The 26,678-nt window shown below is 35.8% G+C and overlaps 1 protein-coding gene and 1 gene segment (V, D, J or C); both read left to right on the top strand.

Moving 5' to 3' along the window:
* Positions 1-26,678, top strand: part of LOC100935631 — an 824,790-nt gene that overhangs the window by 241,963 nt on the left and 556,149 nt on the right.
* On the top strand, positions 112-25,457 carry LOC105749135 (zinc finger protein 345). 2 transcript variants are annotated; one of them, XM_023495247.2, is made up of 5 exons: positions 112-230; positions 776-857; positions 19,363-19,489; positions 20,173-20,268; positions 21,620-25,457. In XM_023495247.2, exons 1-5 carry the CDS (start codon positions 196-198, stop codon positions 23,170-23,172), a joined length of 1,893 nt encoding a protein of 630 aa, XP_023351015.1. In that variant the 5' UTR covers positions 112-195; the 3' UTR covers positions 23,173-25,457. The 2 variants fall into 2 exon arrangements, with proteins under 2 accessions (XP_023351015.1, XP_031813007.1); XM_031957147.1 differs by lacking the exon at positions 112-230 and having other exon boundaries at positions 292-857.

Below are 26,678 nucleotides of genomic sequence, written 5' to 3'. Positions count from 1 at the left end.
CAGAGACGTGTGTAGAAGACGGCGAAGCCTCCAAACTACAATTCCCAGAAGGCTTCGTTCATCCCAGGAGCATTTTCCAAAGCTCTCTGACGTCACTTCCACCCTGCCTTCTTCTCGCCTTTTCCATGCTTTGTTGTGACACTTTTCCTCTTCTCTCTCTTGACCGATCCGGGACGGGGTGAGCGGGATCCGAAAATGGAGCCGGGTCCAGCCAGAGACCCGCTGCAGGGGTGCGGCGGGGTCGGAGCGCCGGGGACTTTGGGGGGAGCACATAGAGAATGGGCGGAGCGTCCGCTGGGGAGGGCGGGGGGAGAAGGTAGCCCTGTCTCGGATTACCGCGGTCTAGAGGCCGCGCCTAAGCAGAGGGGCGGGTCCTGGGGGCGGAGTCTAAGGCGGAGCCGCATCCAAAGCTCCGCCCCCAGGGGCCCGGGTTGTTCCCTCATTCCTTCTTCCAGCTGGGCAGACTGTGGGTGGGGGGGGGGGGGGGGGGAAGGAAGATTCCGGGGCCTGATGTCACGTGGGTTACCTCTCCTCCTCCTCCTCGTATTCTCCTGGGCCCCTCCCCCAGGCAGCCTTCCCTGTAGCTGGCGTCTTCCTGGGGCTGCCTGTCAAGTGTTCTTTGTCCCTAGGGAGGTGTCCGCCTGAAGCCAGCGCCCCGCCCCCGGAGAAGTGCCCGTGGCCTTGTGGCTCGCCCCTTTCTCCCCCCACCCCCCCGCCATCCGGGGTCCTCCTCGATGAGAAAAGGAGTTTCTCATGGGCCTCCTTTCCTCCCCAGGACCTCGGCCTCTGGCGGTCTCTTTTCTGCCCCCGAGGAGAAGGAGGCCATGGCCCCCGTAGTGACCGCCGAGCCCGGCCGGGTAAGTAACCGCTGCTGCGGGACCCCAAGCGTGCCCCGCAGCCCGACTGTCCCAGCTTCTGGGGCTCTTCGAGGACCCGCGGTCTCCCCACCCCCAGCAATGGTCCCAGATGTCTGTCCAAGAGCGGGTTCTTTTCCCTCAAAGCCAGGGCTCCTGTGGTCCCCGAGTTCCCGGGCTTAACGCCTGGCCGTGATGATTTCTGCCTCTCACTTGCGCTGCGTTCCTTCTCTTTGTCGGCGGTTCTCCTGGTGTTCTTGACCGCTTGTTTTCCCCGACAAAGGGCATCGCTTTTTGTCTCTATGAAGAATTCCTTGGGAGTTTGGTTTTGCAGAATTGTCCCTTCTCTTACCCCGAGCAATTCCCTTTTCTCCAAGTGTGTCCGTGCCTTTGTGTTCAGGGGAGTTGTAATTGCAGCCAGCTGGTTCCTGGGTGAGTCCGAGCGGAGAGACCCTCAGTTACAACACTCTGCAGGCTTTCCAGTGGAATTCCTTTTTCTTTCTCTCACTGCTGGGTTTTGTGAGTTGGTACAGAGAAATGCTGGTGATCGCGTGGGTTTATTTTATCTCCTGCGACTTTGATAAAGTTCTTCACTGTTTTGACTAGTTCTTAAGTTATTTTTAGGGTTCTCCTAACTTTATCTTTATATCAGCACAAAGTGTGATAGTCTTGTTTCCTTGTGCCCTTCTTGTTTTATTTCTGTAGCCAGAATTTCTATTACGATGTTGAATTAAAGTTTTCGTAATAGCCATCCCTGCTTCATGCCTGATCTTATTAGGAAGATTTCTAGTTTATCCCCATCATTGATAATGCCTTGCCTTGTTTTTTTGTTTGTTTGTTTGTTTTGATAGAGGCTACTTACCAGTTTAAGAAAAGTTTCTTTTATTCCTGTGCAATCTGGTGTCTTTAGTAGCAGTGGGTGTTTTATTTGTTGCCCTGAAGCTAATTTAACCTGTCTTCTTGAGTTCTGGTATTTTCTATAAACACTGGACCAGGGGTATGCTGGATGCCCTGAATGAGTCCAAGATGAATACACACCTCTACCCCTAGCTCATCTAATTTTTATTTGCACCATTAGCTGGACTCTCAATGGGTACTTGAGGGGGAAACCAATTAGAAGACAGGCATCAACCAGAGTGTACAGCTGGGACCCTTGTAGATGAGCAGAGATCTTCCTCGTCTAGAAACTCCCAAGGGATTTCATAAACTACATCTGGGGATATGCATGGTTTTGGTGTCTTCAAATCTGCATTTGTTCCTCTATTCTACATTTTGGTCCTTACCCAGGGAAGGAGCCCTTCTCCCTTGGGATCACAAGCACCAACATTCCTCTCTCCCTAGAACAGTGATCAGGAATGAGGGCTCCTATTGTCTCTCTATCCTGGAATTGTAACCACAGCTGCAGCTTTTGTCCCCCAAGCACTTATCTTCACCCTGCTACTTCAACTAGGTCATGCGTGGCTCTCTTCAACACTGAGATGATTCAAACCAGTTCCACTTGTTTAGTGATGAAAAGAGTCATCTACACCCAGACAAAGAAGCATGGAAACAGAGTGTGGAATACAACATAGCATTCTCACTCCCTCTGTTGTTGTTTGCCTGTGTTTTTGTTTTCTTTCTCAGTTTTTCTTTTTCTTCCTTCTTGATCAGATTTTTCTTGTGCATCAAGATAACTGTATAACTATGTATACATATATCGGATTTAATATGTATTTCAACATATTTAACATGTATTGGACTACCTGCCAGCTAGGGGAGGGGGTGGGAGGAAGGAGGGGAAAATTTGAAACAAAAGGTTTTTCAAGGGTCAATGTTGGAAAAATTACCCATGCATATCTTTGTAAATAAAAAGCTTTAATTAAAAAAAGGAAAGAAAAAAAAAAGAACTGGGTCATGCAGAATTGAGTTGCCAAGAGGCCCTTAGCCCCACACCCAGTACCAACACAGAAAACCCTTGTCATCTCTTTCTGACCAATTTTCCAGTTTGCTTTCTGTCTCTAGGTCATGAGAGTAATATGAACTGCTGCTGCTGCAAAGCCCAGAATTGGTGTAGCTGCCATGTGCACTACTGGCCAGCCCCTATTCCATTGTCACAAATTATACCTTCTGACCCCCTAAGTTGTGTCTTGGCCTGGAAAAATGTCTCATGCTAATCTTTAGTTGTTTGTGCTAGTTAGAATTTGATTTGATGCATTATTTTAAAGTTTTTGTAGGGGAATATTAGGAGAGATTGGGAATGCCTCTTCTCTGCCATCTTGATTCCACCTCCTACTTTATATTTATGATACTATAGCATGCATATTGTTTCCACCAGAAGAATGTAAACTCCTAGAGAGAAGGGAATATTTTATTTTCCTTTATGACTCCACTGCCTAGTATAGCCCTGCACATGTTAGGCTCTTAATAAATGCTCATAGATTACTAAAAGAGCAAACCAAGGCTCTGATAGTGGAAGTGACTGAATGTTTTGAATGAAAGCCAGGAAACACATAGCTAAATTTTCATCAAGGTATATAAACCTCATCTCATATAAACCTGTCCATGACTGTGATTGCAAAATCAAATTTTCTCTTACCCAGTACAGTTCTACTAAGTGACATACCACAAAACATGTTGTATGCTTTCCTTGTGCCTAATTTTCTTTTCACCCAACTTTTACTTATCCATATGTTTATTCATTCAACACTACTTCTGCATGGTCAATCTAAAATTCTGAGAGACCAAGTGTTGGGGAAAATTACCATCAGTTTTATCAACTATGGCCAGCAAATGATTAATAAAAAGCACTTATTGTCCTCTTGATGATCAAAAAGGAAGCATGAGATTGATAGGCCCTTGGATGAGAAGTAATGAATTCTGATTGGTCAACAATTAATGAGAGTTGAACTTTATGGAGAGAAGTGAGTTTACTCCAGTGAGGAACTGAGAATGACATCATGTTACTCTTTTATAAAGATTATCCCTCTAACCAGACCACCCCCAGCTTTGGACAATCTAGACAAAGGATCCAACCAAGCAGGGTTGAGTGGAATTCAGCTTAGATTAGAGACCACTGATGAATCCAGGAAATCAGGAAGGGAAAAAGAAAGTAGGCTCTGCAACCAGGCAACTCTATGCACAGGCCAAGGGTAAGAAGATGGACTATCTAACATTGCCTTTGGTGATTGGGGCATCTTATGGTGTGCTGAGTTCTGAGACAAATAAGTAAGATGAGGGAATTTAATGGCATCACATAAATAAAGGGTAACAAGGGAACTTCAGTGTACATTCTTCCAAATAGTCCTAAAAGGGTGGATGGCAGGAAATCTAAAATTGAGTAAAATATTAGAGTGGTCTGTGACCACGGGAGTGGAGGATTTCTACACAGGAGTGCAGGAATGATCTGCATAAGAAATATTTACAAGAAACTCTAAGGGAGACTGAATAAAGAGGCAAGGCCCAAGAGAAAAGAGACTCTTTTCTAGGAAACATTCCTCTAAAAGGAAGTAAAAATTAGATAGAAACAAATCTGCACTAGACAGAAAAGGAATTTAAAATCTGTGTGTGTGTTCTATGCTTTTTTCTCAGTCAGCTGAATTATAAAGAAAAAGATCTGGCCATTTAAGATTTTAAAAGCACATGTTTTGTGTCTTTTTATTTCTCACTTTGCTTATCAGACTTCTTTATTCAAACTAATCTGAATTTTTCTTAAAAGTTACGTTTTCTTAAAAACAGCCTCTCTCCCTTGAAGGGACTGGGGAATGGCCAGGGTCACAACTTGTGAGGTGGTATGTCCAGTACAGCCCTTTCAAAGAATTGTAGGCTCCCCAAACCCTTTACCCCATACCCTGGAGTCAGCCTCAAATTCTCTCCAGACAGAGACTTCCTGAGTCCAAAAATTCTTTTCATAGCACTTGGAAGGATGTGGTCTTTATCCAAGTTGGCTTGGGGAAAACTAGGAAAATCCACTTTATACTTTAAAACCTCTCCCTTCTCAATAGGAGCAGTAAAATACAAGCCATCCACATGGGTTTGAGAATACAAGTTTTGCGGGGAGATCAGAACCATTGCCATTTTGCTCCCAAGGACCTGTGTTTCCATCTCAGGTCTCTTAATAGTTTCCTGTCATTTCAAAAATATTAGGGAGTCTAGAAGAGAGGAGTTTTGAGGGCGAAGAGTTTTTCCCCAAAAAAGGAACCTAAATTTCTTTGTGTTTAAATTTAAATTGTATATGATTAGAATTACTTTCACTTGATACATTTGGGAATAAGATTTTAGAAATATGTGTGCATTAATATTGAAGTATTGCTACTAAAAAATATAAAACTATACTTGATTTGATTTTAAACCCTCCCCCCAAAAATAAATTCTCTCGTAATTTACCTAAAGAAGTCATATGCTTGTATCTCTTAATTAGATGAAATATATTTAAGGTGCTATATTGCTTTCTAAATTGTATGAGCCATATTTTAAAATTTTATCAGCCCTGCGAGACATGTGCTAGAAGTTTGTGAAGTTTTGCCCAAAATAATTGAAATATTACCTTTATTCTGAATCTTAAGGTTTGTCTTGCTTTCTCCTTTTAACAAAGAAATATACTTAAAAGAGTAGAATTTATGAAATTTTATAGAAAAAAAAATTTTAAAGGGTTTTAAAAACAAGGAGCAAGAAAGGTTGATTGTAAAAGCAATTGATAAGATTTTTAAAAGGGCAGTAAGAAGTTTATAGTGACATAAATAGGAATCAGGTTTGTGGGGCTGTGCTGGTGAAAATCTCAAGATGAAAAGGTCAGCATCTTGGGATTAAAAAAAAAATTGAGGCACTTAAACCTTTTCTGGCTCACAAAAAGAGACAAGATTTCTTTGAATTGGGATATAACCAAAAGTAATTGAGTTTGAATGGAACATCCAGTTAGAATTTAGGGAATCTCACAAACTGAAGTACTGGTTGATTTTAAGATAACTTTTCCAGTTGGTATGTGTGTTAAAATTAGAAACTTGATTCTAAATTACATGAAATTTTTATACAGTTTTGTGATCAATTATGTTAGATCTGAATTTTAGGACTGATTATCATTTATGAAAATTAAGTTATTTGGGGATAATATTGAAAACTAAAATTGATAATTATTGTGTTTGGGGAAAAGTCCACAGTAATTCTAAGGGTAGAAAAAGGGAAGTTGGATTCCAAACCCTGTTCTGGGGTTCCTTGCCCCTAATTTGCAAATTTCTTTCTTGAAACCATTTTCCTAGCAAGGTCATTCATTAGCCCTAGGAAAAAAGCTTGGTCCTGTATCATATAAAATTCCTATGTGCAGGTGAAATACTTTAGAAATGTTTTCATTTTTGAATTTCTGAAAATTAATTAGGATTTTTGGTAGTTAATCAGAAATTTAGAATTGAAAACTGCATACTAGTTATTTGCATAACTTCTTGGTTTTTAGATCAGTTGGTCTGGGAAGGTGAGGGCATAGTCCATCCTTCTCCCACAGGCTGCTCCTTAGCCTTGGCCTGAACCCTTCCCCCTTAGGTGGGATGGTGAGAAAAAAAAAAAAAAAAAACACCACTTATTCTACTCAGGTCCCCCACTCCTTCACTCCCTGTTGATTAAGTAAAATTGCTTCCATTATTTAGCTCTTAAACTTAAGTCTGCTGAACATCTACTTAGAAAAGATATTGTATCAAGAGTTCTAATGCTTAGTAATGCAAGAAAATTTTAAGAGATATTTGTTAGATTTCTGATTAACTGTAATTCTCTGAAAATAGTTGTTTCAAAAGCCATTACTTCTACCATTTTTCTTCAATAAATATTTACCATTTAAGTGTATCATGGTCTCATTGTTTAATGAATAAGATAACAAACATGATCTATAGCTTTTTAAAAATACCTAAAAAGGGACAGTTAAGTGGTGCAGTAGATAGAGCACCAGCCCTTAACCAGGAGGACCTGAGTTCAAATTTGGTCTCAGACACTTAACTCTTCCTAGCTATTTGACCCTAGGCAAGTCACTTAACCCTAATTGCCTCAGCAAAGAATAAATAAATAAAATTTAATTTAATTTAATTTTTAAAAATAAAATAAAATACCTAAAAGTAGGATTTTAACAGTCCTAAATCTAGTTTTGATGGTGTCCTGGAGGCACATATGAAAAGAGAAAACATAGCATTAAAATGCTTGCCACCATATCTGCCCTGGGATTATTTAGATTTTGCACAATGATTTGTAAGTCTTCTTTTTAGATCTGAGGCCTTTGGTGTGAGACTTGGCTATTTGAGAGAAAATTTCTTGGGACCCCATAACTAATATGATTTCTCTTGTTTGAATCCAGCAAGTGTCTATATTCAGAGCAAGCAGTCAGGTTAAAAGCCATGAGCAAAGTGTAAGTATAAAAAAATTCTGCTGATTTCTGTCTGGAAAAATGTAGTTATTAGGTAAATGATTGTTTTTCCATCATAGGGGAAAATGGATATTTGGCCTAATCATCTGCCTGTTACTAGAGATATATCTTACTAGAAATAAGTTGGTATTAAGGCTTAAATCTTTCAAAATGTAAGAACATTTAGCAAATAATGTATCTGTGGCACCCAGCTATTATTTTATTGATTACTGAAATTAAAGTTGAAACAACTTTAGTATAGTTTGGAGAAGAGAATTGGAGAAGTTTTCTTAGGGGATATTTATTAATATATTCCTAATGTGGGAATAACATCTGTCCTGTGTGTTCTGTGGCACAAACATATTTTCTTTTAAATAACTTATTTGATATGAAATTCTCAGCAACTTACAATGGGGGATATCAGGTTAAAATTTGGGTATGTGTTCCTGGAAAAGATACCTCAAAAACAATTCAGTTTGATGCTTGTCTAATTATAGAATGTAGAGGCTTGATTAGCCCGGAGAAGTAATCACAATAAGCATTTGTGCCCTGATGGAGAAAGAGGATTTTCTGGAACAGCCTGTCCAATTTGGAACAATGTTTGGTTTGCCACAAGGACTGCATTTAGAAAATGCAGATCAAAGAGTAAGCCAAACATGGTTTGGGGATAGATGTAATAGGTATAGATCTCTTAGGAAGATTTGGAATCATGGTTCTTAAACCACAGATGAAAGTCAAGGATTCAAGGCAAATGGTAGACACCAATGCCCGAGTAGATCTGGTAAAAATACTCTGTAAAAAGTCTGAACAAAAGCAATTTCTAAACCTGTGCAACTGGTTATCACATTGTCCAGACAGTACCATTCCCTTTGGGTGTGGAAAAACATGAAAATGAATTCAAGCGTATGATCCTCCAGTTCCCACAATAACAAATTGTAGTGCTTTGTTCTATCTAATCCTTTCTGTGAGGGAATCAACAAGGTTATACCAGCCAGCCCCTCATGCCAACTCTGGAAATCATTTGGTTTGCTTCTCATGACAGTGAAAGATTACAAAACATAGGGACTTTAGTGACATGTACTGCTCTAGCAATTTCTCAGCGGTGAGTTTACCCTAAACTAGCCTGGTGGTATTGTGGAGATAGCACTCTCAAACCTGCTTTGGGGATTGAGTGGGCATCTGTGCACTGATCCACTTGGCTATTTTTTTTTTTTGTATTTTTTTTAACTTGGAGATTAAGTTTATTCACTGAGATTATTTGAATTCAACTATTTTTCAATAGTGTTATAATTTTTAAATTAATTTATTGAACCGTGCATTTAGTTGTACATATTTTTATTCTTAATTTTTTTATTTACAAAACATATGCATGGGTAATTTTTCCAACATTCCCTTTTGTTCCAAATTTTCCCCTCCTTCCTTCCACCCCTTCCCCTAGATGGCAGGTAGTCCAATACATGTTAAATATGTTAAAATATATATATGTTAATAGTTATACAGTTATCTTGCTGTACAAGAAAAGTCAGATCAAGAAGGAAGAAAAAGAAAAACTGAGAAAGAAAATAAAATGCAAGCAAATAACAACAGAAAGAGTGAGAATGCTATGTTGTGTTCCACACTCAGTTCTCACAGTCCTCTCTCTGGGTGTAGATGGTTCTTTTCATCACTGAACAAGTGGAACTGGTTTGAATCATCTCATTGTTGAAGAGACAATTGACTACTTCTTTTATCCTGGCATTTGATGAAGAAAGTAGACTGAATCAGTAAGAATTAAGTCAAGGGCAGTACCTAGTGAATCCAAGGCTAGCAATCTAGTTAGTTCTGGATTTGGTTCATTCCTACTCTGGTGGGTAACTATTACTGGATAAACTATGCCAGACAAGCAGTGAAGGGAATAACAGAGCAGTCGGATGACATTAGCAGAATGGGAATGGTTCTGGATAGGTTGTTGGCCAAAATAAAAAAGAAGAAGAAGAAGGAGAAGGAGAAGAAGAAAAGGGAATAGGAGGAGGTGAAGGGGAAAGGAGGGAAAAGAGGAGAAGGAGAAGAAGAAATGTGCTACAATTGGAGCATGTTGTTATACCTTCATTCCTGGTACAGCCCTGTCAGAAGAATTAACAGAGAATTCAGGGATTAACTATCCTTTGACTGAATGGCTGGAGTCATGGTTTTTCTCATTTTGACCTTAACAGCTTGCTGGGATTTTAAGTGTAGCAGGAGATTGTCTGTGTGAGATTTACGCAGAGGCTAATATACTTTTATGAAGTGGGATATAAAAAGTATTAGTTTCGAAGGGTTAGAAAAGGCTGTGGAAATTATGGATTTAAAAAAAAAAAAAAACAGGTGGGTGATTGTGACAATTAAATGGGAATTTAGTCTCCACAGAGTTTTGAAAATTAAATTGGAGAAATGAAACCTAAATTAGAAAATTGAAACCCACAAAAATATTAAAGAATGTAAAATCAAGGATATAATTTCAGATTTGAACAGGAGCCCTCTGAACTTTGCCTCTCAAATTATCTTCCCACATAAAAATGTAAGCTTCTTGGAGCTGGGATAGGCTAAATAATGGATGGAGATTCACATTCTTTAATTTTTGTAACACCCAATTAATGGAGAATGGGAGAGGGACTTGTGCTTTAGGATAGGAAATAAAACACTTGGTAGTTTCACCGATGTGTCTATTAACCTAAGCACTCATTTTTAGCAAGAATGTTAAATAAATCTTTCCTGCATTCTTCAGTGAATCATTTTGTTTCTTATAAAAGGTAGTACTTGTAACATAAAAACAAATTGCCTACAAAAAGAGAAATAGACAAAAGGCACCTCTTGGGAATGATGCATCAATTTATATTATGAAAAGCAGTTTGGAATAATGAAGGCCTGGTACATTCTTCCTTAAATTTGATTATTATGATTAACACCCTCATTTCATCTGTTTGTGTTCCTTGCTTCTTCAGACTTACACCTTTTATTCCTATACTTTTAGGAATATTTGTGTTCATTGGTTTAAGGATTTCAGTCTTAATTTTGTAGTCACTGTTTTGTTCTTTAAATATTCATAGAGTCATGATTGAGAACCTTCATTTTACCAATAAGTGTGAAATTCATTTTGCTTGCTTAAGTGTGAAATTCATTTTGTTTTAAGTTCTCATATAATGGGTGAAATAAAATGGCAAGAAAAAAGTTTATTTTAGAGTAACAGCTATTTACATGATGTGAGTGACCTGAGACAGTGGAGAGATTGGCAATAAAAAACGAAGCAGATTACGTCTGTGGTGATGCAAATGGGAAATATGAAGCCCACTGCTCTAGGTCATGGATGTGGTGGAAAGTGAGTCTGAGTGTATAATCATTTACTGAATAGTATGTAAGAGATAATAATAATTAAGAAATATCAATAACATTAATATGTCAACACATTAGAACCATATCAATAAAAAAAACAAGAAAACATGATTATTTCAATAGATGTAGAAAAAGCTTTTGACAAAATACAACACCCTTGGGAAAAAAACAAAACAAAACACTAGAACACAAAGCATAATTGAAGCCTTTCTTAAAAAGATAAGTAGTATCTATCCAAAACTAAGAATAAGCATTATCCGTAATAGGCTTGAACTTAAAATCTTCCCAGTAAAATAAGGGATGAAACATTATGCTAGAAATGCTAGCTGTTGCAATAAGGAAAAGAAATTGAATTAAAATTTTCAAATGAAGGAAAAAAAAACTTATCACTCTTCAGATGATATGATGGTAAACTTAGAGGACTCTGGAGAATCAACTAAAAAAAAAATTAGTTGAAGCGATGAAGAACTTAAGTAGAGCTACAGTTGGTAAAATATACCCATATAAATTCTTAGTATTTCCCTATACTACCAAGAAAATACTAAAGAAAGAGATAGAAAGAGAAATTCTATTTAAAATAATTGTAGACAATGTAAAATACTTCTCAGTTTATTTCCCAAGACAAATCCAAGGAACATGTAAATACAATTGTACTTCAAGCAAAACCAAATCTAAATAATTAGAGAAATAGTAATTGCTCTTGGGTAGACCCAGTCAGTTTAATTAAAATAATTCTATTCTAAGTTGATTAACTCATTCAGTGCCATACCAATCAAAAGACCAAAGATTTATTTTATAAAACTAGAGAAATAATTTTTAAAATCGTCTGGAAGAATAAAAGGTCAGGAACATTAAGTGAATTTTTTAAAATGTCAAAAAAACAGGCAGCTTATTAGTACTAGATTTCAAACCATATCTCAAAGTAGTAAACTTCAAAACTGTCTTGTACTGGCTAAAAAAGTAGATTGGTTAATTGATTAAATACACAGAAATAAATGACCATTGTAATCTAGTATTTGATAAACCCAAGAAGTCCTCATTTGATAAAAACTGCTGAGAAAACTGATAAGCAGATTGGCAGAAATGAAGCATAGACCATCATGTCATAACATATGCCAACATAAAATCAAAATAGATAAAAGATTTAGGTTTTTAGGGTGTTACCTTAAGTAAATTAAAGGAGAAATGGAAAAATGTACCTTTCAGATCTATGGATAAGGGAAAAATTTATGACCAAACAATTAACAGAACTATGGGGAAATAAAATGCATAATTTTAATTATATGAAGTTAAAAAGCTCTTGCACAAATAAGACCAATTTAGCCAAAGTTAAAAACTGAAGGAAAAATTTTAACAGTATGTTTCTCTAATAAATCTCTAATAAAAGCCAATAAAAGCACATATTGATGTGGCACATAGGAGGTACCCTGAAAGTGCTTTTCAGTTTTTTTTAATTGATTGAAATGATTTATTGAGGTCCCTATCATAAGCTTACTGGTTTATCCCAACTATTGGTCCATTTTTAGGGTTTTCTTGATATTCTAAAAGGAAGTGGCATCCCTTTCAGAGATGTCATTGCATCCCAAGGAACCATAATGTTTACCCAAGCCCTAAGTCCCTATTATCTAGGGGTTTTTTAATTCAGATCTGTGAACTTTCTTTAAATATATTTGATTATATTTCAGTATCATTTATTTCCTTTACAATTCTTTTTATTGTATTTTATGCATGTAAAAACTTTATTCTGAAAGGATTTTTACCAGAATGTCAAAAGGATAGGGTATATGTTCTACAAAAAGATTAAGAATTCCAGTTTTATTCTATCATCGTTGCATATTGCCTATTATTGGTTTTTAATACATATTTTTTATATTAAAAAAGATGCCTTTCTGCCCAGACTTGGCAAGTTTTTGTTTTTGAATATAAATGAGTGCTATTTTGTCAAAAATGTTCTTACAGCTATTGAGATGATCAAGTAGTTTCTTTGTATCCCTGATTTAAATCTAATTTGGTCATAATTAATGATTTCTTAAATAATTTGCCATAGTCTGAAAAGATTTTATTTAAAAATTTTTAATTGATATTCACTAATGGAGTAAGTCAATATTCTTTATCTTTCTCTGGGTTGGAATCTGACTACATCATGTTTAAGGAGACTAGCAATGTACCTTTTTCAATTTTTGAGAATAATTTTTGCAGTATTGTTATTAAGTTTTGTTTTGTTTTGTTTTTTTAATTTGAAGTCTGTTACAGGAGCCACCTGCTCCTGGCTACTGGCGATCTAATTCTGACCAGCAGAAGAGAACTCTTCATATGAGAGGATGATAACAATGCAAGGAGGCTGAGAGGCAGTTCCATTCTCCAACCTCTCTTTTCTTCCCCTTTGCCTCCAATTTATTTTATTCTCAATCCACAAGCAACATGTGTGTCAGTAAAGACTGATTTGCAATTTTTCAAGTGTGTTATGATTCACAATTGTGGGGACTCTCTCCCTCCCCTTCACACTTAGACATGGTCCTTAACAGAAGTCAACTATAAATTAGTCAGAAACAGTAACTTTTTTTTTTTTTTTTTTGACAGTTACTTTCTATTTAGGTCCTTTATCTTTTAAGGAACCAGATTATTTAAAATTTCTATTCTGTTTACTGTTAATTTAAGTATTTTATATTTTTGAAGGTAACTGTAAAAATATTCTTATTTTTGTTTAAACATATAACTTGGTTTAGTATGTGCTTAAAATTCTATTCAGATTTGTTTGCTCTTTCTCCTCATATATTTTGTAATTTTCCTTTTCCTCCTTTTGTTAAATTAGCTGAAGCTTTATCATTTTTTTTAATCTTTAAAAAGTATTAAAGTTTAAAAGGAAATTGCAAACTACTTCAGTATCTTTGCCAAGAAAGCCCCCAGAGTTGGGACATAATTAAAAACCAACTGAACAGCAATAAATAAGATTTTTCCCTTTTGTAACAGTTGCAGTGTAGTCTTGTGGGATTCTGCATTGCTCTGAATTTTTGCTGACATTACTAATGATTTTCAGTTTTCTGTTTTTGTTTCAGCAGGACAGAGAAAGAATCTTCCCTTTCTTTATTTGACATCTGGTTCTAATATATCTGGAAAGTTTTATAATTTCTTAATATCGTATGCAGATTTTTTGTTTATGTCTTTTAGGGATTCTGATATTTCTTATATTATCTCTCTTTTACTTGTTTCCCACTTTTTCAGTGTTTTAACTTTATTCTGTGTAATTGAGTTCTTTTTGCTTAGTTCTGGTTTTTTAGGGATACTGCTACTTCAGTAAGGTTTCTTAACTTTTATTCTAAGCTTCTTGTCTTTCCATTTTTCTCTCTCCAGAACTCTAATTTCATTTTTAAATTTCTTGCTTCATTTCATTCCAGCAGGCAGCCAGCGAGCATTAAAATGCGTCATGTATCAGATTCTCTTTCTCTCCCTCCGTCTTTCTGTTTCTTTCCCTCCCTCCTCTTTCACTACATATATACATACACACACCCATAAACATATTATCCATACTTACATTTATGTCTCTATATATACATATAATCCAGCAAATAGAAATACTAGCAAACATCTCCTAGGGGAAGATAATGTATACAAGGTTCCTTGTATCCCTTCCCAAAGTGGACATCCCAAGAGGAACTGAACATCAGGAGATCAGTGTGTCAAAGAGAGGTGATAGACTAAAAAGTTATTACAGAATGAGAGTTCAAGGGTGAAGTGACTGCTGAGACATGAAGGGAAAGGCCTTTCTTCCAAATATGCACAAAGTACAAACCATTCTTATCTTGGAGCTTTACTTGGACATAGAGGGCTATTCTCTCATTTTATAGTGGGATGGGGAAGAGGGGGGAGTGAATTGATTATTTGGACTTGTTTTTTATTTCTTTTTATTCTGAATTTAACAGACCTTCCTGAAAATCTTTTCCATATACAAAGAAACAGGATTATATCTGCAAGATCTAAAATCTCAATTATGTTTAACTTATTTTTATGCATGTGTGTATAAAACTTGAACATATGACTTTAAAAGCTATCCAGTTTTCCTTTTGAATTTTCTTCTGTTCTCTTTTGTACATTTTAAAAAATGCATTAGTGACCCTCTTTTTCTATCTTTCTGATAACTCTATTGCTGACTGCTATCCCGCTCAAATTCTATCTGTTCCCCCCTTTTCCCAACCTCCAGGAAAAAAAAGGAAAGCCTGCCAAGAAGCATAGTTATGAAAAACAAATCCATTTCTTATCACTTTTCTTTCAGAATCCAAACATTCTTAAGAGCAGTTTGAATCTGTGCCCAAAGGGCTCCAAAACTGTGCATACCCTTTGATCCAGCAGTGCTACTCTGGGCATAAAACCCAAGAAAATCATAAAGGAGGGAAAAGGAAAATGAGATGCCCATCAATTGGGAAGTAGCTGAATGAGTTGTGGTATGTGAAAGTAATGGAATATTATTGTTCTATAAAAAATTATGAACAAGCTGATTTTAGAAAGGACTAGAAAGATTTACATGAACTGATGCTGAGCAAAACAAGCAGAGCTAGGAATACATTGGACACAATACAACAAGATTGTGTGATGATCAACTCTTTTCAGCAGTTCAGGAATCCAGGGCAATCTCAGTAACTTTGGGTAGAAAATCATCTACATCCAGAGAAAGAACTGTGGAGAATGAATATAAATCAACACATGCTATGTTCACTTTTTTTTCCCCATGGTTTTTCCCTTTTGTTCTGATTTTTCTCTCCCAATATGATTCATAATGAAATATATATTCAAAAAAATGAATGTACATATATAACCAGAATAAAAACAATTTTTAAAAAATTTTTAAAAGGAAAAATCACTTCTGTCAAAAGATGAGAAGCATGTTTTATCATCTGTTTTCTAGAATTATGGTTGATCGTTATATGGTGGTGTCATTTTGGAAAATATTTTCTTAGTTCTGCTATTCTCCCTTTACATTGCTTCATAGAAGTCTTCCCAATTTCTCTAAAACTATCACCATTTTGTAGTTTCTTATGGCATGATAATATTTATTCCATTACATTTAGTGTAATTTGATCATCTATTCCCTTGGTGGTAGGTATTTCTTTGTTCCTAGTACTTTGCTATAAGAAAAAGAACTGTTATAAATATTTTGAAACCTATGAATCCTTTTTTTCCTTTTGTTTTTGATGTCTTTGAGTGTCTATGGCTAGGTCAAAGGATACACACGGTTTAGTAGAATTTATGTCATAATACCAAATTGCTTCCTATAATGACTCTATTAATTAACAGCTACAACAGCAGTATATTAATATGCCTTGTGCATTTATCAGTAAAGGAGAGAAAAAAACATCAATTGGACATGCAACTCAATAAGTCAATAATAAATAAGTATTTATTAGCTTCCTATTATGTTCAAGGCACTGTTTTAAGTTTTGGAGATACAAATAAGGAAAATAAATAGTCCTTGTGCTCAGGGAGCTTACAATTTAATGAGGGAAAATAATATGCAAAAGCAAGCTGAAAAGGAGGGCTAGAATAGGCTACCCAATGTGCAGGCATATTGTTGTTGGAGTTGAAACCAAACAGAACAGTTGCTGGAAAGTGAAAAATTAGCTGGAACAGTCTGAGCCTTCTGTAAAGAAAGGCTTTGGGAGGAATTTATTCCTCTGCTCTCTACCTTCCAATCAGAAGGAAAAAACAACTAAAATAAGAAAAAGAAAAACAAAGTTGCCAGTGTCAAAAATGGGGGAGAAGGGTCTGGTGATGGTTAGCATTTTTTCATCATAAGTCCTTCAGAATTATCTTGGATCATTGTATTGCTTAGAATAATTAAGTCATTCACAGATGATCATTTAAGATATTTTTGTTACTGTGTACAGTTTTCTCCTTGTTCTATTCATTTCACTGATGCAAACATCAGTTCAAGTTTAAGTCTTTCTGGGTTTTTTTGAGAACATCTTCCTCATCATTTTTTATTGCACAGTAGTATTCTATCACAATCATATATCACAACTTCTTAAGCATTTCCCCAATTGATGGGTATCCACCCACAATTTCCAGTTTTTTGTCACCAGAGATCTGTTTTAAATATCTTTGTAAAAATGGATCCTTTTTCTTTTTGTTTTTGTCTTTTGGGTTACAGACTTAGTAGTGGTATTGCTGAATCAAAGGATCTATATATATATAGCTTTATAGCCTTTGGGCATAGTTCCAAAATCTTCTACATAATGGTTGAATTAATTCATAATTCCACCAACAGTGCATTAATGTCTCAATTTTCTAATATCTGCTCCAACATTTGTCGTTTCCCTTTTCTGTCTTATTAGCCAGTGGGGTGTGGTAGTATCTCAGAGTTGTTTTAATTTGCATTTCTCCAGTCAGTAGTGATTTAGAACATTTTAAAAATGGTTATAGATATTGGCTATAATTCTTAATAGCTGATTGACTTGAAGTATATCTAATCATGACAATAAAATTTTTTTTAAAAAGTATCATTAAGGATGTATCTTACAAAGAGAAATAGAGCAGTATTTAAAAAAAAAAAGTAGTAAAGCAGTGTTTAAAAAAAATTTGGTGATAAATGTTACAAAAAGATTTTACAAACCTAGTTTGGAGGCAAGCAAGAGATCAGAGAATAGTGAGGACCATGGTTAGGTGTGTGTGAGATGATGATGATGATGAGTTTTCTCTTTGAAGAACAATATACTTTGAACCGGGAATGAGCCCAGAAGTTATCAATAGAAAGTAGACACACCCAAAGTAAAAAGAGACAGACAGGATCCAGCTTTTCTGAAACAAGTAAATGATTACTTAGCCATTATCACATGTCCCTGAAAGATCTTGGTGAAGAGGGGTGGTGCCACAGAAGCAGGAATACATTAGTAAATGAGTGGTTAGTGAGCAATTAGAAAAGAGTGTTACATTTATTCTGTAATGCTTTTTGTTGTTTCACTAGTCATTTGTGGGGAAAAAAATCTTCTCTTCCTCATGCTCTGTATTTTACCCTCCTTTATACCAAAGAATTATAGTTACACAAAAGTTACACATTACAATAACTCTACCTAGCAATTCATAAAATAGTTTCTTCTTGTGGTTACCAGTTACCATCTGCTAGGTGAAGTAGTAACATTTTTTTTTTTAATTTCAATTTCTCTAAGTTCAGCATCTTTTTCATTTAAAAAAAATTTAGTTATTGTATATTAATGTGTTTTTGGCTCTGCTTATTTCACACTATTTCAGTTAATATATATCTTCCAATGTTTCTTAGAATTCCTCATATTTGTCATTTTTATTGTAAAATAATAGTTCATTGTATCAATATGCCAAGTTTTTTTTAGCCATTCTTCATTAGTGAGATTCAATTTGTTTCCAGTTCTTTGCTACCCCAAAGAGTGTCCTTATGAATGTTTTTGTATATAAATAAACTCAGTCGCACCTTGGGCTGGTTGTAGAAACAGTATGGTAACATGGTATAGTAAGAAGAACTTTGGATTTGGAGTCAAGAAGACCTAGTGCAGATTTGCCATTTTACTGTCCTTTTGATCTTTAACAAATTATTTACCCTCTCTAGTCCTTCTCTTAATTTGTAAAATGAGAAAGTTGGATTCTAAAGGTTCTTGAAGCTCTTAATATATGAATTGGAAAGTAATGGTCCTTTAACACAACTTCCAGCTATAATTTTTTCACATACTTGCTTTTCTTTGCTTTTCCGACTCCAAGAACATTGAACACAATCTTGTTCATTTCAAAGCACCACATTTTAAGAAGCACAGCTATTGAATGAAGAGATGAAAGCAACTGTCTTAGTGGTGAGAGAGCTCAAAGATGGGGGTGTTTAATCTGGAAGCGAAGACTTAGGGCCACTTGATAATTATTATTTCTTTTTCATTGTTTTCTTTCAGCAAGTAGCAAAGAAATTAGGTATATTACTGTTTGAATGCAAGCAAAGAGCAAAGGTAGGAGCCATGGGTGCACATAGTAAAAAACAAAAACAAAAAAAACACTTAAAGTGGTTGCCATTCGATTGCTTTGTGACTGTGTAAATGTTTGGTGAGATAGCAGTCCCACATTTTATATATTGGAGCAAAACTTCTATGAAGTATCTTCTTTAAAGGTGAGTGCCCTGTATAAGGCCTTCTCTTGAGTCACATAGCCCGGGGCTCACGAATCTTGTGTGGAGGAAATGAGGAGAGGCTGGAGCTGTGAGCTAGGGTGAAGCACAGGCATGCAGGCCTCCCTCTGGCCCTCTGTTGGGTTTTATGTCTTTAATGGCAGCAGGACAAAGACCTCACCTTCATAATGAACTACTCTTGATACTTTATTTAATGAATGACTTCATAAGGCAATTGGAGTAGAAGATTGGGCTGGGAACTAGGAACAGATTCTGAGTTATCCTGCTCTTCAGTAAATTAGCTGTGTGACTTTGGGCAAATTACTTAACTTCTCTGTGTTTCTACCCCATCTATAAAATGGGAACAGTACCTACCTCTCAGAGTTGTCCTTGAAGAACAGCTCAATGTAAATACAAAATAATCTATTAAAATTTATGCTATTGGATCTATTAACAGCAATAAGCATCCAGTGTGTGCTAGAAGCAAAGAAAACGAAAAGAAAAGAAAGCAAACATACAACTACTAGCTTACAGTCTTAATGAGAGAAGAATTCTTAAAGTGCCTGCTGTATCCCAGGCACTATTTGGGGTTACAAATAAGTAAACGAAACAATTACTGCTGGCAAGGAATTTACATTCAAACTTCATAATTGTTAGAGCTGTACTTGAGTAAACAAATATTTTTGGTGTTTCAGAAATCAGTGACATTCCAGGATGTGGCTGTGGAATTCACCTGGGAGGAGTGGGAACATTTGAACGCATCTCAGAAAAATTTGTACAGGGAGGTGATGCTGGAGAACTATAGAAACTTGGTCTGTTTGGGTAAGACAGCTTCCCCTTTACAATCTTAATTTATATACTATGGAGATTTTCAAGTATTTGAGATTTTGAAAGTATTTCTTTGGCATACAAAAGGAAGTTATTCCTGATTCTTTTATAGGCAAGAGAAAAATGACTGCTTGATTGTATTAGCCTTGAAAATGTATCTGTTCCTTCAAATCCAAGATTTTCTGTTTAATTTCAATGTAGGAATCATTACACCAAGTGTTCCCATTACTGAGTGAGATGAACTATTTTTTTCCTGAGTCTTATTCTGTAACCAATTTCACCATAATCTAAAACATCTTTCAATGGTCCTTTGTAATATCCTTGAGGTCTTCCTACTTTGCTTATATTTTTTCCTAAAGAGAGCTTGAACTAGTGTTAAATTCTTTTATAAAAATTCGTGGATGGTTTTTAAAAATGTAGGTAGTCCTCTCCTCTTTCTCCACCAAAAACAATAACAACAGTAAACAACAAACCCTATCTCTTTGTCCAGTCAGCCTACTGAGCCCTCAGTGATCTCAGAAAAAATCAATCAACATAGACCGTACCTTTGGTGGTTTAAGATACATTCTTATTTCCCTACCTTTCTACAAAGAGTTGGGAGGAGTTTTTCATCTGTCTGTTCTATAATGAAATTATGAGGTGATTATCCCTAGGACTTTTCCATTTTCAACAAACAGGATTTGCAGTTTCCAAACCAGATGTGATCAACCAATTGGAAATAAAGGAAGCATCTTGGATGCCAGAGCCAGATATTCCAGGAAGCAGCTATCAAGGTGACTGCATGAAAATCATCAACTCTGTTGGTTATTTTAGTTTAAAGTTTTATAAAATGTTGAACACAATAATCTTATTAAGGCTTCTCCCAAGAAGAGTTGAGACTTTAAAACTTCATTTTTTAACTTAAGAAATTTTTTTCCACCCCTTTACTCACATGTACCCCCCACTCTCAAAGTTGTTGCCTCATTATAGGATCTATATTTCTCTTCTATTCATTGAATATTTTCTTATCTTAAACCAGGCATTCTCCTGCCGCACTTCTATCACATTAATCTTGCTTTTTAAAATAAGCACAATACTTAAAATATTAACTATATACCCTTTTTGCTTTTGAATCACCTTCTGGTATTTTCGTATCTCATCCTATTTTTCTTTATTCTTTGAAATTATATTTATAAAGGCACAGTATTATGTTTTTATAACAGGACTGGTTTAACCATTATCCCATCATTGGACCTATAGGTTTTCAGTATTTCACTATTTCACCAAAATCTACTGTGAATTTTTTGAGAGATCTTTATTTATTTCCAATAACGTTTTGAGCATGCTGATCTAGGAGTGAGATTATTGAATGAAATGTTGCTTTTCAGAAAATAAGAACCACAGCTTAACAAGTACCTATTTCAACATATCTTCCAAAATTTGTTGTATTAAAATATCTTTGCTACCCAAATGGCTATTTGATGATGCCTGCAAGTTGTTTTAATTTTTACTTCTTTGTTTGCCAGAGTTTGAGTAATGTTTCATTAATAATGTCTTATGAAAAATACCCATATTTCTTGATCATTTACTATTAATTGGATCTTATTCTTACAAATTTGAATCAGTTCCTAACAAAGTAGATTTTGTTGGATTTTTAGTGGAAATTTATGGCAACAGTTCTCTGATACAAACCTCTTTTCTCATATTTCTTCTTTACTGCATTTAGTTCATCTCTCTATCTGTCCTTCTCACTTTGAACTTATTAATTCTCCTTTTTCTTTCTGTTCAGTAACTATACTCCTCTTTTTACTTCATATGGTAAGGATACATTTGCAAGCTCTCAAAGCCATCTACTTTTCATAGATAGTCATTTCTTTATTCCATTCAAATGTCAACAATTAACAGAAGAGTAAGGACTTACTCGTTTCCCAGGTAATTTCATCTTCATTCAATTCATTTATGTCTGTTAACTTTGAGTCATTATAGTTTTCCATAAGTTAAATTGTGATCCTTACTGAAAGACCAGTGAGATCAATTCTCTCAAGCCAGAAGGCAAAAGTAAAGGTCTAAAATCTTTGAGCAACTAGGAACCTTGGAAAAGGGAATAAAAGGCAGGGTTAATTGGCTCTTTATTCTTCTTTTCAGAGACCAAAGAATTTCCTGAAGAGAAACTTTACGAAAGTTGTGACTGTGGGAAGGCTTTTGGGATAAAGAACTATCTCACTGTGCATCAAAGAATTCATTCTGGAGATATTCTTTATGAGTGTAAGAAGTGTGGGAAGACCTTCCATTTCAACTCAGATCTTATTGAACATCAAAAAATTCATACTGGAGAAATATCTCCTATATATAATGAATGTGGAACATCTTTTGGACAGAATCCACAATCTTATATCTATCAGAGGATTCATAACATAGAGATTCTTCATGAATGTAAGGAGTGTGGGAAGACCTTCCATTGCAATTCAGCTCTCATTCAACATCAAAGAATTCATACTGGAGAGAAGCCTTATGAATGTGCAGTATGTGGGAAGGCCTTCTGCCAGAATGCAAATCTTATTGTGCATCAGAGAATTCATACTGGAGAGAAACCTTATAAATGTACAATATGTGGGAAGGCTTTCTGTCAGAATACAAATCTTATTGTGCATCAGAGAATTCATACTGGAGAGAAACCTTACAAATGTACAGTATGTGGGAAGGCCTTCTGCCAGAATGCAAATCTTATTATGCATCAGAGAATTCATACTGGAGAGAAACCTTATGAATGTAATGAATGTGGAAGAGCCTTCAGGAAGAAGGAATATCTTACTGTCCATCAGAGAATTCATACTGGAGAGAAACCTTATGAATGTAGTGAATGTGATAAAGCCTTCAGGATGAAGGAGTATCTTCATGTACATCAGAGAATTCATACTGGAGAGAAACCTTATGAATGTAGTGATTGTGGGAAGGCTTTCAGGTGTAAGAGACAACTTACTCTGCATCAGAGAATTCATCCTGGAAAGATTCTTGATGAGTGTAAGGAATATGGGAAGATGTTCCATTGTAACTCAGATCTTATTCATCCTCAAAGAATTCTTGCTGAAGAGAAATCCTACAAATCCAGTGAAAGTGAAAAGGCCTTCAAGATGAAGCCACAACTTAATCTATACCAGAGAATTCATACTGGAGAAATTCTTCATGAATGTAAGGACTGTGAGAAGATTTTCCTCTGCAACTCAAATCTTATTCAACATCAGAGAATTCATACTAGAGAGAACCTTTATGAATGTAGTGAATGTGGAATGGGCTTCAAGTGGAAGGCACATCTTACTGTGCATCAAAGAATTCATACTGGAAAGATTATTCATGAGTGCAAGGAGTGTGGGAAAGCCTTCCATCACAACTCAGTTCTTATTCGACATCAAAGAATTCATACTGGAGAGAAACCTTATCAGTGTAATGAATGTGGGAAGTGTTTTAGGAGGAAAGCACATCTTACTGTCCATCAGAGAATTCATACTGGAGAGATTCTTTATGAATGTAAGGAGTGTGGGAAGGCTTGCCCCTACAACTCAGAACTTATTCGACATCAAAGAATTCATACAGGAGAGAAACCTTATGAATGTAATATATGTGGGAAGGCCTATAGGATCAAAGGACATCTTACTGTGCATCAGAGAATTCATACTGGCATGATTCTTTCTGGATGTTAGTGATTTCCATCAAAACTCAGATCTTATTCAACATCAGAGAATTCATACTGGATAGAATCTTTATGAATATTCTACCTTTAAAAGGAAGTTACATCTTACTGTGCATCAGAGAATTCATATAGGAGAGATTCTTTGTGAATGTAAGGAGAGTGGGAAAAGCCCCTAAATGATTAGATTCTGATTCTGATTCCCTACATGAAATTCAGGGAGTTCTTATTTAGCCCCCATGAGAGAAAGTCATAGTTCTATCCTCTACAGAGGCCTGTAAGGGAGGCAAAGATTTAGTGTTTTCCTGAGGGAGGGAGAAGTTATGCTGCCAAAGGATGAAGATGATGATAAGTGGACGGTAGTATTGGGAGATGGACAGAGGGCAGCTATGAGGTTGTCCCAACTTATAATATTTTATAAAGCAGTTTGGAATAATCAGGGCCCAATACATAATTCTTCAAATTCTGTCATTCTTTTGACTGGGTCTCTTTTTCTTTTCTTTCTTTCTTTCTTTTTAATTAAGATTTTATTGGCATGTCTCAAAATACCATCAAAAGCCCTAAATTATGCAATTACACAATTACACAAGAGACCCAGTCAAAAGAATGACAGAATTCCTATTTCTTTAAGAAGTAATGAGAAGTAAATAATATTCCAATATTTCAGTCTGAAGCCCAATTCTTCAGAGGTAGCAAAACTAGCAATAGTTGAATCATTTTGTGTAAAAACTTAAGGAAAAAAATGGAGGAGGAATTTAACTCTTTTTCTATCAATGCAATATGTTTCTGACCTTTGTAAAACAGTAATCAGAAAGTACATCTCCTTATGAGCTAGCATACAGTGCAAGATAAATCCAAAAGACAGTAGCAAATAGCATTTGATTTGAGTTTTCCTCCATAATATTTTCTTTTGGTATTATCTTTTCAAAACCACTCTCCTTTCTAAGTTAATAGTGGAAACTCTATAATTTGGACCTTTCTCCTAAAGAAGCTAAACCCATTTATCATAGCTTCTTTTTAAAATTTTTTGTAATAATAGTTTTGATTTTCAAAATACATGCAAAGATAGTTTTCAAGATTCACCCTTGCAAAACCTTGTGTTCCAAATTTTTCTCCCTCTTGTATGAATAAGAACATTTATGGTATGGTTCAGATTCACATTTACAATAAGACACACAAGAAAAAGAAGATAGATGTTTTAATGATTTATAGAAAAGGCAAATGCATAGGCAATTTGCAGTAACAGCAACAATAGCTAAAAGCCTTAATACTAATGTAATTCTAGCAATACTAATGTAAATATAAAAAGTAGTAAAAAAAAAAATTGCCAATTCAGGGGAGCACCAACTCCTGAGTCTTTCATCTGGGAGATCCCAGATTCCAATTCTCAGGTTCCCCAATGGGAAAATCCCAGGCAGAAAATGGGTGAGATTCCAAAGCTAGTAAGGTATCACAGTCATTTAAATAGTTGGAACAAAGAAGGCACTGTGTGTAGGGATTGTGTTATGGTTCCTCACTTGGGTCTGGCCTAAATCCAAGTGATGCTCCTTTAATGGAACTTGGCCGAGTTTCTGCAAAATATTTGAGGAGAGCAATCGGGAGGTCGGCCATCCTCCTACCTCACAATCTTTTCTGGCTCACAGCCCATCCCCTGTTCCTCAGTTCTCAGGATTTAATTGGATTGGTGCTCAAATGTGTTTCTTTAGTGGGGCAGATATTTTCTTTAGGCATTGGAGTCACCCAGAAGATACGACAGCTTTCAGGTTGGGCCTGTACAGAGACTTGGAAGAACTTCTAATCTATATTAATCATTCATCTCCCTTCCCCTATACCCCTCCCCAAACAGCAAGTAATCCAATATACATTATATATGTGCAAGTCTACTAAACATTTTTCCACATTTATCATGCTGCACAAAGAAAATCAGAACAAAAAGGGAAAAAATGAGAAACAAAATAAGTAACAAGGTGAAAACAATATGGTGTGATCCATATTCAGTCACCATAGTACTCTTTCTGTATGCAGATGGCTCTCCATCAAAATTATGTTGGAATTGACCAATCAGATCTTCTTAATGATATCTGTTCTTGCTAGATGAATTTTTATTACATATTTTTCTCTTTATAAGGGAAAAAGACAGAAAAATTCCTTATTTTTCTTCTAAATAATGTAACAGATGAAGATCTGCTGTGGATTTTAAGCCAAAATTTGTTTTCTGGATTGCAAATGAACTCTGTTAATGCAAATTTGTTTTTATTGGGCATATAATCTTTTTAAAATAGCTTTTTATTTTTCCAAATATATACAAAGATAATTTTCAACATTCACTTTTGTAAGGCCTTAGGTTTCGAATTTTTCTCCCTCCTTTTCTTCCTCGCTCTCTTAGACAGCAAGCAATCCAATATAGGTTAAACAGGTGCAGTTGTTTTAAAAAAAACAAACAAACAAACAAAAAAAAAAAACCACTGTCACTTCACCGGGGACATCCCTCAACTCATGGGACTCTGATTAAAGCAACCCCAGTATACTTGATCCCATTGGACTTCCGGAACCCCAGGATTCCACAGGAAAATATGGACTCACTGCTTCCAGCTCCAAGGGACCACTTCCCCAAACAAGTCCCACCAGCAAGGACCATCCTCTGGGGAGCTCCTCAAGGGGGCATTATGACCAGCTCGATGTGCAACTCAGCCAGAGACTTAAGTCCAAAATTTGTTGGCCACCAACCCTTCCGTGTTCCAAGACACAGCAACAGCTTGTGGACACCTAAGAACCCTAAAACATTTTTCTTCACATTCAGCATTTTTTTTTCCTCGAGTCACAAGCAGAAAAAATTCTCTGCCCCCATCCAGGATAAGAACTTTAGAAGTTTACTTTTTTTTTTCCCCATTTTTTTTTTTTTTTAGCAAACATATTTCATTTTTCCAAATAAATGTAAAAATTGTTTTCCACATTCATTTTTCTAAAATTTTTCCATATTTGTCATGCTACATGAAAAAAATCAAATCAAAAGGGGAAAAACAAATAAACAATAACAATAAAAAGGTGAAAATACTATGCTTTGATCCAAATTCAATCTCCATAGTTCTCTCTCTGGATGCAGATGGTTCTCTCCATTACAAGTCTATTGGAATTATCTTGAATCACCTCATTGTTGAAAAGAGTCAAGTCTATCACAATTGATCATCACATAATCTTGTTATTGCTATGTAAAATGTTCTCTTGGTTATACTTCACTTAGCATCAGTTCATGTTAAGTCTTTTCAGGCTGCTCATTATTTCTTCTAGAGCAATAATATTCTATTACATTGCATTCATACACCATAACTTATTCAGCCATTCCTCAGGTGGCGAGCATCCACTCAATTTCCAGTTCCTTGCCACTACTAAAGTCTGTTACAAACATTTTTGCACATGTGGTTCTTTTCCCCTTATTATGATTTCTTTGGAATACAGATCCCTTACACTATTGCTGGATCAAAGGGTATGCACAGTTTGATATTACTTTGGGCATAGTTC

This window comes from Sarcophilus harrisii, chromosome 2 (genome assembly GCF_902635505.1).
Source record: "Sarcophilus harrisii chromosome 2, mSarHar1.11, whole genome shotgun sequence".
Classification (NCBI taxonomy): Eukaryota; Metazoa; Chordata; class Mammalia; order Dasyuromorphia; family Dasyuridae; genus Sarcophilus; species Sarcophilus harrisii.
The sequence above is the reverse complement of the archived record's forward strand: the minus strand, read 5'-3'. Positions and strand labels throughout refer to the sequence as shown.

Coding starts and splice junctions, on each gene's coding strand:
- LOC105749135 (XM_031957147.1), top strand. CDS start 735: ATGAGAAAAGGAGTTTCTCATGGGCCTCCTTTCCTCCCCAGGACCTCG. Junction 19,490..20,172: donor TAGAAACTTGGTCTGTTTGG/GTAAGACAGCTT, acceptor TTCAACAAACAG/GATTTGCAGTTTCCAAACCA. Junction 20,269..21,619: donor TCCAGGAAGCAGCTATCAAG/GTGACTGCATGA, acceptor TCTTCTTTTCAG/AGACCAAAGAATTTCCTGAA.